The 13,200-nt window shown below is 47.5% G+C and overlaps 1 protein-coding gene across 11 annotated transcripts in view; it reads left to right on the top strand.

The window, feature by feature from the left end:
- The window catches only part of LOC121576511 (arf-GAP with coiled-coil, ANK repeat and PH domain-containing protein 2), an 89,994-nt gene that overhangs the window by 43,841 nt on the left and 32,953 nt on the right, over positions 1-13,200 (top strand). For 7 of the 11 annotated variants that reach the window (XR_006661557.1, XM_041889703.2, XM_041889704.2 and 4 more), the window contains exon 11: positions 678-737. The exons of the other annotated variants lie outside the window; for them this stretch is intronic. Coding sequence is in view for 6 of the 7 variants with exons in the window: in XM_041889703.2 (XP_041745637.2) it covers positions 678-737 (60 nt within the window). In the remaining variant the exon portion in view is untranslated. The remainder of the gene's footprint in view (positions 1-677; positions 738-13,200) is intronic. 11 annotated transcript variants of the gene reach the window in all.

Below are 13,200 nucleotides of genomic sequence, written 5' to 3' on the forward strand. Positions count from 1 at the left end.
CGTGTCTAACGTTAGACAGGCGTACAGTGTGACAGAGGGGGAAGTGGAGTACACGGCTCTCAAACAGAAGCTGGATAAATGTTTCATGCCGGAGCTACTCTGTATGGAGTTCGGTTGGTTATTCTAACCCCATAGCACCAGCCAGCATCTACCTACCTACACACACACACACACACACTCTCACATCCCAGTGACCTTCGCATGCCGCTGTGGTCTTAGCGGAAGGGGGAGGGGCCAAGCTCAGCCAGCAGCGGTGACAAGCGTTTGATGACGGCCACACGCACACCGGGAAGGAAGGAAGGGAGGGCGGCAGCTAGCCTGCGAGTGTGACAGGGCTGTCACTAGAGATGCTGCGAGGGGACAGGTGAAGGTAGCTAACGCTAGCTAGCCATCGTCACGGTGACTGGGGCACACACACACACTGACCTGTCACAGACATGAAGATGAAGATGAAGATCTTCAGCAGGTTCCACTATGTGTGGTATCTGGTGAGTGCGCTGGAAGAATGGGGTAAAACGTGTGTTTTACTTTCAGCTTGACATGGCTCTGTGCTATGGCCATTCTCTCTCTCTGTGTGTGTTAACTATCTCCAATTGTATGTCAGGGAAACAAGTGTCCTCTTTCTCAGTTTCTGTGTTTCTCAGCCCTTCCTCATTCTTCCGGTGTGAGTCTTTTAGGAGGTGACAGAGGTTGACCCTTTACCCGATGGCCGCAGCTTTTGCGCATGGAGATCCTCCGTATGTAATAATTAATTTAAATTTGATATTTGGTTTCCATTGACCCCCCCCCCCCCCACCCAACCAACCAACCCCCTCCTCTCCTGCCTGTATAACCGGAGTGATGAGTGATTTGCATTCATGTAGATTTTGCTGACGCGTGTGGTTTTCTCATTCTAAAGTATGGCTCCAACTGTTTTTTCCTTCTCACTACAAAGCATTAGCCTGGTCCCAGATCAGTTTTTACTGCCATGCCAACTCCTTGTCACTCATTGTCCAGTTAGCAAGACAGGTTGCTGTCATTACTTGGGCCCTGTTTGAAACATTTACTTCCCCTTCTCCTTGAAGCAATACCTGATCGGACATGGATGGATTGGTGGAAGCTCTGTGGTGCAACCCCTGCCTTCACCTCTCCAATCCCGTTAGATCGCTGATTACTCCAAGGAAGGAGAGAAGGATTAATAAAATATTACTTTTCAAGCAGGGCGACGGTTTGCCCACACAATCCATTATTGCCTTGGCTTTTGATTGGTTGGGGATTGGATTCTATGTCGCTGTCTGTCGTGAGCCCTTGCTGAACGGCTGGTTTGCGGTATGGCTTTGTGTCTGCAGAGGGATGACATGTTTTTACCGCTTCCCAAAATGAACAACTATTTAATTCCTTCAGGGTATATGCTGGGACAGAGTCCTTGAATAATACATACATACAGCCCAAAAAGACCTTCTGAAGAGTCTGTTTGAGTAGACTACACACTAGTACACGGGGGGCCAGTATGAAAATGTATGCACTCACTAACTGTAAGTCGCTCTGGATAAGAGCGTCTGCTAAATGACTAAAATGTCAAATGTAGTGAGGCTACACTGTACAACCAGGCTACACTGTACAACCAGGCTACACTGTACAACCAGGCTACACTGTACAACCAGGCTACACTGTACAACCAGGCTACACTGTACAACCAGGCTACACTGTACAACCAGGCTACACTGTACAACCAGGCTACACTGTACAACCAGGCTCACTGTACAACCAGGCTACACACTAGTGAGGCTACACTGTACAACCAGGCAACACTATACACTGTACAACCAGGCTACACACTAGTGAGGTTACACTGTACAACCAGGCTACACTGAGGCTACAACCAGGCTACACTGTACAACCAGGCTACACTGTACAACCAGGCTACACTGTACAACCAGGCTACACACTAGTGAGGTTACACTGTACCTGTACAACCAGGCTACACACTAGTGAGGTTACACTGTACCTGTACAACCAGGCTACACTGTACAACCAGGCTACACTGTACAACCAGGCTACACTGTACAACCAGGCTACACTGTACAACCAGGCTACACTGTACAACCAGGCTACACACTAGTGAGGCTACACTGTACAACCAGGCTACACTGTACAACCAGGCTACACACTAGTGAGGCTACACTGTACAACCAGGCTACACACTAGTGAGGCTACACTGTACAACCAGGCTACACACTAGTGAGGCTACACTGTACAACCAGGCTACACTGTACAACCAGGCTACACACTAGTGAGGCTACACTGTACAACCAGGCTACACACTAGTGAGGCTACACTGTACAACCAGGCTACACTGTACAACCAGGCTACACACTAGTGAGGTTACACTGTACAACCAGGCTACACACTAGTGAGGCTACACTGTACAACCAGGCTACACACTAGTGAGGCTACACTGTACAACCAGGCTACACACTAGTGAGGCTACACTGTACAACACTGCGAAAACATAGAGGCTACACTGTACAACCAGGCTACACACTAGTGAGGTTACACTGTACAACCAGGCTACACACTAGTGAGGCTACACTGTACAACCAGGCTACACACTAGTGAGGCTACACTGTACAACCAGGCTACACTGTACAACCAGGCTACACTGTACAACCAGGCTACACACTAGTGAGGTTACACTGTACAACCAGGCTACACACTAGTGAGGCTACACTGTACAACCAGGCTACACTGTACAACCAGGCTAACACACTAGTGAGGCTACACTTACAACCAGGCTACACTGTACAACCAGGCTACACACTAGTGAGGTTACACTGTACAACCAGGGCTACACACTAGTGAGGCTACACTGTACAACCAGGCTACACTGTACAACCAGGCTACACACTAGTGAGGTTACACTGTACAACCAGGCTACACACTAGTGAGGTTACACTGTACAACCAGGCTACACACTAGTGAGGCTACACTGTACAACCAGGCTTGGCTACACTGTACAACCAGGCTACACTGCACAGCCAGGCTACACTGTACAAGCAGGCTACACTGTACAACCAGGGCTACACTGTACAACCAGGCTACACACTAGTGAGGCTACACTGTACAACCAGGCTAACAGGCTACACTGTACAACCAGGCTACACTGTACAACCAGGCTACACGTACTAACGAGGCTACACTGTACAACCAGGCTACACTGTACAACCAGGCTACACACTAGTGAGGCTACACTGTACAACCAGGCCCCAGGAGGCTACACTGTACAACCAGGCTACACACTAGTGAGGCTACACTGTACAACCAGGCTACACACTAGTGAGGCTACACTGTACAACCAGGCTACACACTAGTGAGGCTACACTGTACAACCAGGCTACACACTAGTGAGGCTACACTGTACAACCAGGCTACACACTAGTGAGGCTACACTGTACAACCAGGCTACACTGTACAACCAGGCTACACACTAGTGAGGCTACACTGTACAACCAGGCTACACTGTACAACCAGGCTACACTGTACAACCAGGCTACACTGTACAACCAGGCTACACTGTACAACCAGGCTACACTGTACAACCAGGCTACACTGTACAACCAGGCTACACTGTACAACCAGGCTACACTGTACAACCAGGCTACACTGTACAACCAGGCTACACACTAGTGAGGCTACACTGTACAACCAGGCTACACACTAGTGAGGCTACACTGTACAACCAGGCTACACTGTACAACCAGGCTACACTGTACAACCAGGCTACACTGTACAACCAGGCTACACTGTACAACCAGGCTACACTGTACAACCAGGCTACACTGTACAACCAGGCTACACTGTACAACCAGGCTACACACTAGTGAGGCTACACTGTACAACCAGGCTACACACTAGTCAGGCTACACTGTACAACCAGGCTACACTGTACAACCAGGCTACACACTAGTGAGGCTACACTGTACAACCAGGCTACACACTAGTGAGGCTACACTGTACAACCAGGCTACACTGTACAACCAGGCTACACACTAGTGAGGTTACACTGTACAACCAGGCTACACACTAGTGAGGTTACACTGTACAACCAGGCTACACACTAGTGAGGCTACACTGTACAACCAGGCTACACGACAGTACAAGAGGCTACACTGTACAACCAGGCTACACTGTACAACCAGGCTACACACTAGTGAGGCTACACTGTACAACCAGGCTACACTGTACAACCAGGCTACACTGTACAACCAGGCTACACTGTACAACCAGGCTACACACTAGTGAGGCTACACTGTACAACCAGGCTACACACTAGTGAGGCTACACTGTACAACCAGGCTACACTGTACAACCAGACTACACACTAGTGAGGTACACTGTACAACCAGGCTACACTGTACAACCAGGCTACACACTAGTGAGGTTACACTGTACAACCAGGCTACACTGTACAACCAGGCTACACACTAGTGAGGTTACACTGTACAACCAGGCTACACTGTACAACCAGGCTACACACTAGTGAGGCTACACTGTACAACCAGGCTACACACTAGTGAGGCTACACTGTACAACCAGGCTACACACTAGTGAGGCTACACTGTACAACCAGGCTACACACTAGTGAGGCTACACTGTACAACCAGGCTACACTGTACAACCAGGCTACACTGTACAACCAGGCTACACACTAGTGAGGCTACACTGTACAACCAGGCTACACACTAGTGAGGCTACACTGTACAACCAGGCTACACACTAGTGAGGCTACACTGTACAACCAGGCTACGCACTAGTGAGGCTACACTGTACAACCAGGCTACACTACTAGCGAGGCTACACTGTACAACCAGGCTACACACAACCAGGCTAACACTGTACAACCAGGCTACACTGTACAACCAGGCTACACACTACAACCAGGCTACACTGTACAACCAGGCTACACACTAGTAAACCAGGCTACACTGTACAACCAGGCTACACTGTACAACCAGGCTACACTGTACAACCAGGCTACACTCTACGACCAGGCTACACTGTACAACCAGGCTACACACAACCAGGCTACACTGTACAACCAGGCTACACTGTACAACCAGGCTACACTGTACAACCAGGCTACACTGTACAACCAGGCTACACTCTACAACCAGGCTACACTGTACAACCAGGCTACACTGTACAACCAGGCTACACACTAGTCAGGCTACACTGTACAACCAGGCTACACACAGTGAGCACCTGTACAACCAGGCTACACACTAGTGAGGTTACACTGTACAACCAGGCTACACTGTACAACCAGGCTACACACTAGTGAGGTTACACTGTACAACCAGGCTAACACTGTACAACCAGGCTACACACTAGTGAGGTTACACTGTACAACCAGGCTACACTGTACAACCAGGCTACACACTAGTGAGGGTTAACTGTAAACCAGGCTACACACTAGTGAGGCTACACTGTACAACCAGGCTACACACTAGTCAGGCTACACTGTACAACCAGACTACACACTAGTGAGGCTACACTGTACAACCAGGCTACACACTAGTGAGGCTACACTGTACAACCAGGCTACACACTAGTGAGGCTACACTGTACAACCAGGCTACACTGTACAACCAGGCTACACTGTACAACCAGGCTACACACTAGTGAGGCTACACTGTACAACCAGGCTACACTGTACAACCAGGCTACACTGTACAACCAGGCTACACACTAGTGAGACTACACTCTACAACCAGGCTACACTGTACAACCAGGCTACACACTAGTGAGGCTACACTGTACAACCAGGCTACACTGTACAACCAGGCTACACACTAGTGAGGCTACACTGTACAACCAGGCTACACACTAGTGAGGCTACACTGTACAACCAGGCTACACTGTACAACCAGGCTACACTCTACAACCAGGCTACACTGTACAACCAGGCTACACTGTACAACCAGGCTACACTGTACAACCAGGCTACACTCTACAACCAGGCTACACTGTACAACCAGGCTACACTCTACAACCAGGCTACACTGTACAACCAGGCTACACTGTACAACCAGGCTACACTGTACAACCAGGCTACACTGTACAACCAGGCTACACTCTACAACCAGGCTACACTCTACAACCAGGCTACACTGTACAACCAGGCTACACTCTACAACCAGGCTACACTGTACAACCAGGCTACACTGTACAACCAGGCTACACTGTACAACCAGGCTACACTCTACAACCAGGCTACACTGTACAACAGGCTACACTGTACAACCAGGCTACACTCTACAACCAGGCTACACTGTACAACCAGGCTACACTGTACAACCAGGCTACACTGTACAACCAGGCTACACTCTACAACCAGGCTACACACTAGTGAGGCTACACTGTACAACCAGGCTACACTGTACAACCAGGCTACACTGTACAACCAGGCTACACTGTACAACCAGGCTACACTGTACAACCAGGCTACACACTAGTGAGGCTACACTGTACAACCAGGCTACACACTAGTGAGGCTACACTGTACAACCAGGCTCTGTCTCCATCCGTACGTTAGTTTGTACGTTAGTTCGTACGTTAGTCATACGCGATATCACAGACGGCACTGGCCCGATTTTGACACATCTTAGGTGAATGATGCGTCTTGCCATAGAGATCCGGCATTTACTAAATTACACTGATTGGCCCAAGGGGGGATCTATAGTAATTAACTGGAATGTGTGAGTCACACCAGAGAGGAAGAGGCGATGCCAGAGCGATAACTGGGCCCAAAATCTGTCTTCTCCAGCAGGTAACTTCTTTTTCAGTCACCAAGCAAGGAGTTTAGTATGGAGGTCAATTAGTGTCGAATTTGGTTAACAGAAAATGTAATAGCTTATTTGCTACGTGTGGCTTATTTGATCGAATAGTTGTTTCGTAGTGCTTAGGTTGTTACGAGTCTACTGATAAGTAGCACACGTGACATCCCGGCAACTTTGAGAAAAAACACTTTATATCAGAGTTGTGCCTGTTGTTCACACATGTATCTGCCCTCTCATTGGTTAGAATGGTCCCACCTGATCTTGGCCCCTTCTGAGTACCGCCCTTTAGCTAACGTTCCACTCCTTGTCATTGCCAAAGAGACTGGCCTTTCGGCAATCTCAAAGTTCAATATGCGCTGGATTTAGTGGATTTTCTCTTTGGTTGTTGGAAATAACATGAATTTCCATGACTAGATGTGGAGCCTCAAATATAATTTTGTTTTATAACAAAGTCAAAAACAAACATTTAGCTGTTAGCTAGGAATGTTGTATTTTGAGGCTTAAAATCAAAACTAAGGCGTTTTGTGGTTGGAATTGCAGTATGTATTTAGTTTGAGAATTTAGACATGCGCTAGCAACTTTTGACGGACTGGTTTAGTATGGACAAACAAATTGTTGATTAGCAACCGGATACCGTCGTCATAACCCGGAGGCTTGCCAAACAGACCAAACAGACCAGGCCGAGGTTTGAGAAGTCAATGAGAGAAATTAGAAATTCTTCGTTAGTAGGTAATTTTCTCGAACTCTAAAGGCACAACCTAGATTTGAGCCAATGTCTTAAGTAGTTAAATATGTTATTATTCCAACCTTGTGAAAGTGACTAACTGACACGTTTTCATTTTCGTAAAAAAAACAACAACTTTATATCGAAGGAGGGCCTATGATTTGAAGGCCTGCACATGCGCAGTCCGGCACAAGACGACAGTTTAGCTAGCCAATGTCGCCATGGCATTGGAAACGCAATTTCTGCCAACCTTCATACTGTACTGTCTTCGCCGACATGTTCTGTGGAGAAAAAAAGTCGAGTTCCAATTTAATCATTGTGGTTGGAGGATAGCTGTGAGGGTGATCGAATCAGGAGCAAATCCTCTGTTTTCTTCTACTCGTTATGATAGAATGTTCATATTTGAAGACTGCGTAAAGCCCAGTCTCTTTGGCACATGACATGGAGTACAGGGAGGGGATTAGCTAAAGAGACTGGTACCCAGGCTAACTGTCTTCCATTTTGAATACATTATTTTTCATTTGTTAGAGCGGCCACTTGTTTCGGGTCAATATATTGGATAATCTGTGGACGCACCCAGTAATTGAAATTTGTTAGTCACACGCGATATCTCAATTGGCCCAAGGGGGGCGCTGCATCATTCCTGGGGGAAGACATGTTTACTGTTGCCTTGTTTGATCATGGTTAGTGATACACGCAGCAGTCATACGAGACAGAATTTACCAAGCTCTCTCTCTCTCAAGACTGATTGGAGAGGTTGAGTGGAGGACTCTGTCCGTTTTCTAAAGCTTATTTCTTGTTTCTATTTTCACAGTGGATGGCTAAAACATCATTATTTTCCCCCACGATGAAATCGGAGCGGGGACTATGGTCTGGTTCTGTCTCAGTTAATGTGTTAGTCACATGCAATATCTCACACCACTGGCCTGATATTTTTATTAACAGCAGTACAACAATACATTTTAAAACCGTGACAATCTCTAGTGATATTTACTGGTAGTAAGAGTTGTTGCATTTAGTAGTCACCCTCTCTAGGATTGAAGGGCTTCATTTAGTAGTCACCCTCTCTAGGATTGAAGGGGTTCATTTAGTAGTCACCCTCTCTAGGATTGAAGGGCTTCATTTAGTAGTCACCCTCTCTAGGATTGAAGGGGTTCATTTAGTAGTCACCCTCTCTAGGATTGAAGGGGTTCATTTAGTAGTCACCCTCTCTAGGATTGAAGGGCTTCATTTAGTAGTCACCCTCTCTAGGATTGAAGGGGTTCATTTAGTAGTCACCCTCTCTAGGATTGAAGGGCTTCATTTAGTAGTCACCCTCTCTAGGATTGAAGGGCTTCATTTAGTAGTCACCCTCTCTAGGATTGAAGGGCTTCATTTAGTAGTCACCCTCTCTAGGATTGAAGGGCTTCATTTAGTAGTCACCCTCTCTAGGATTGAAGGGCTTCATTTAGTAGTCACCCTCTCTAGGATTGAAGGGCTTCATTTAGTAGTCACCCTCTCTAGGATTGAAGGGCTTCATTTAGTAGTCACCCTCTCTAGGATTGAAGGGCTTCATTTAGTAGTCACCCTCTCTAGGATTGAAGGGCTTCATTTAGTAGTCACCCTCTCTAGGATTGAAGGGGTTCATTTTGTAGTCACCCTCTCTAAAATTGAAGGGCTTCATTTAGTAGTCACCCTCTCTAGGATTGAAGGGCTTCATTTAGTAGTCACCCTCTCTAGGATTGAAGGGGTTCATTTTGTGATGGGAGTCTTGTATTGACACAGTTGGGCGTCTTCGTACAGCCAGTTTCCGTTCCCCCCTCCATTTATCTGCCTGGCATTGACTACATTCTGTACTGTACCCCCCCCCATCTAAAAATAACCTCTGTTGTCCTACAGTGTAATGGTGGAAGTGTGTGTGTCAAACCAGGGGATTGCTAGGCTGAGGTGTTTAGCTCCAGGCCCCTTTGCTCAGGTTTCAGTGCAGAATGCAATCTGGTCACGAGTACACACACACACACACACACACACACACACACACCCGCATCCTGCTAGCTGTAAGTAGATGCTGAAGGAGTTGACAGCGCCGGAGAAGATGGCTGCCGTTTTACAGCCCTCTAACCAATTGTACTATTATGTGTGTTTTTCCGCGTTATTTGTAATTTATTTTGTACATAATGTTTATGCCATCGTCTCTTATAACCAAAAAGAGCTTCTGGATATCAGGACAGCGATTACTCACCTCGCATTGGACGAAGACTTTTTCTTCAACGAGTCGGACGCGAAGGATATTCTACAGACACCCGGCAAGGCCCAGATCCCCGTCATTCGCCTGAGGAAGAGACGGAGATATCGTGGACGTGGGTCGGGGGTGCCTTATGAGATCCGACGGCGAGCGAGTAAACTGCCTCTCCCATCAATACTATTAGCCAACGTTCAATCTTTTGAGAATAAAATTGACGATTTAAGATTACGGTTATCCTACCAACGGGACATTAAAAACTGTAATATCTTATGTTTCACGGAGTCGTGGCTGAACGACAACAATGATACCATTCAGCTAGCAGGCTACACGCTACATCGGCAGGACAGAACGGCTGGCTCCGGTAAGACAAAGGGTGGCGGTCTCTGTATATTTGTAAACAACAGCTGGTGTACAAAATCAAATACTAAGGAAGTCTCGAGGTTTTGCTCGCCTGAGGTAGAGTATCTTATGATAAGCTGTAGACCACACTATTTACCAAGAGAGTTTTCAGCTATATTTTTCATAGCTGTCTATTTACCACCACAAACCAATGCTGGCATTAAGATTGCACTGAACGAGTTGTACAAGGCCATTAATCAACAGGAAAACGCTCATCCAGATGCAGCGCTCCTAGTGGCCGGGGACTTTAATGCAGGGAAACTTAAATCCGTTCTACCTAATTTCTACCAGCATGTCAAATGTGCAACCAGAGGGAAAAAAAACTCTAGACCACCTTTACTCCACACACAGAGACGCATACAAAGCTCTCCCTGCGCCCTCCATTTGGCAAATCTGACCATAACTCTATCCTCCTGATTCCTGCTTATAAGCAAAAACTGAAGCAGGAAGCACCAGTGATTCGGTTAATAAAAAAGTGGTCAGATGACGCAGATGCCAAGCTACAGGACTGTTTTGCTAGCACAGACTGGAACATGTTCGGGATTCTTCAGACAGCATTGAGGAGTACACCACATCAGTCACTGGCTTCATCAATAAGTGCATCGATGATGTCGTCCCCACAGTGACCGTACGTACATACCCCAACCAGAAGCCATGGATTACAGGCAACATCCGCACTGAGCTAAAGGGTAGAGCTGCCGCTTTCAAGGAACGGGACTCTAACCCGGAAGCTTATAAGAAATCCCGCTATGACCTCCGACGAACCATCAAACAGGCAAAGAGTCAATACAGGTCTAAGATTGAATCATACTACACTGGCTCTGACGCTCGTCGGATGTGGCAAGGCTTGAAAACTATTACAGACTACAAAGGGAAGCACAGCCGCGAGCTGCCCAGTGACACAAGCCTACCAGACAAGCTAAACCACTTCTATGCTCGGCTCGAGGCAAAGCAACACTGAAGCATGCATGAGAGCACCAGCTGTTCCGGACGACTATGTGATCACGCTCTCCGTAGCCGATGTGAGTAAGACTTTTAAGCAAGTCAACATTCACAAGGCCGCTGGGCCAGACGGATTACCAGGGCGTGTACTCCGAGGCATGTGCTGACCAACTGGCAAGTGTCTTCACTGACATTTTCAACATGTCCCTGACCGAGTCTGTAATACCAACATGTTTCAAGCAGACCACCATAGTCCCCGTGCCCAAGAACTCTAAGATAACCTGCCTAAATGACTACCGACCCGTGGCACTGACGTCTGTAGCCATGAAGTGCTTTGAAAGACTGGTCATGGCTCACATCAACAGCATAATCCCAGAAACCCTAGACCCACTCCAATTTGCATACCGCCCCAACAGATCCACAGATGATGCAATCTCTATCGCACTCCACACTGCCCTTTCCCACCTGGACAAGAGGAACACCTACGTGAGAATGCTATTCATTGACTACAGCTCAGCATTCAACACCATAGTGCCCTCTAAGCTCATCACTAAGCTAAGGATCCTGGGACTAAACACCTCCCTCTGCAACTGGATCCTGGACTTCCTGACGGGCCGCCCCCAGGTGGTAAGGGTAGGTAACAACACATCTGCCACACTGATCCTCAACACGGGGGGCCCCTCAGGGGTGCGTGCTCAGTCCCCCTCCTGTACTCTCTGTTCACCCATGACTGCATGGCCAGGCACGACTCCAACACCATCATTAAGTTTGCCGACGACACAACAGTGGTAGGCCTGATCACCGACAACGATGAGACAGCCTATAGGGAGGAGGTCAGAGATCTGGCCGTGTGGTGCCAGGACAACAACCTCTCCCTCAACGTGACCAAGACAAAGGAGATGATTGTGGACTACAGGAAAAAAAAAGAGGACTGAGCACGCCCCCATTCTCATCGACGGGGCTGTAGTGGAACAGGTTGAGAGCTTCAAGTTCCTTGGTGTCCACATCACCAACGAACTATCATGGTCCAAGCACACCAAGACAGTCGTGAAGAGGGCACGACAAAGCCTATTCCCCCTCAGGAGACTAAAAGATTTGGCATGGGTCCTCAGATCCTCAAAAAATTCTACAGCTGCACCATCGAGCATCCTGACTGGTTGCATCACCGCCTGGTATGGCAACTGCTTGGCCTCTGACCGCAAGGCACTACAGAGGGTAGTGCGTACGGCCCAGTACATCACTGGGGCAAAGCTCCCTGCCATCCAAGACCTCTATACCAGGCGGTGTCAGAGGAAGGCCCTCAAAATTGTCAAAGACTCCAGCCACCCTAGTCATAGACTGTTCTCTCTGCTACCGCATGAGGCAAGCGGTACCGGAGTGCCAAGTCTAGGTCCAAAGACTTCTCAACAGCTTCTACCCACAAGCCATAAGACTCCTGAACAGCTAATCATGGCTACCCGGACTATTTGCACTGCCCCCCACCCCATCCTTTTTACGCTGCTGCTACTCTGTTAAGTATTTATGCATAGTCACTTTAACTCTACCCACATGTACATATTACCTCAACTACCTCAACTAGCGGTGCCCCCGCACATTGACTCTGCACCGTTACCCCCTGTATATATAGCCTCCCTACTGTCACTTTATTTTACTTCTGCTCTTTGTTTTTCTCAACACTTTTTTTTGTTGTTGTTTTATTCTTACTTTTTTTTTTTGTTTAAAATAAACGCACTGTTGGTTAAGGGCTGTAAGTAAGCATTTCACTGTAATGTCTGCACTTGTTGTATTCGGCGCATGTGACCAATAAAATTTGATTTGATTTGGTCAAACTCCTATTACACACAGATCAACCAACGGCGTCTTGCAGACCTTACTGGGACGAATACAGGCTAATGGAACCCAGATCTGACAGGAAGGTTCTGATGCCGTGGTGCTTTGGGTTCTCAATATCGTGTGCTAGTAGTCATTTGGAACTGAGAGGATTACTGTCATCGTTTTCCACTTGGATGTTTATTATCTTACAATTTTAAAGCCGTATCTTTCCTATCACAGATGATCTGCTTCGAGGACTGTTTCATTAAATCCTATATCCC

This window comes from Coregonus clupeaformis, chromosome 11 (assembly GCF_020615455.1).
Source record: "Coregonus clupeaformis isolate EN_2021a chromosome 11, ASM2061545v1, whole genome shotgun sequence".
NCBI classification, from domain to species: Eukaryota; Metazoa; Chordata; class Actinopteri; order Salmoniformes; family Salmonidae; genus Coregonus; species Coregonus clupeaformis.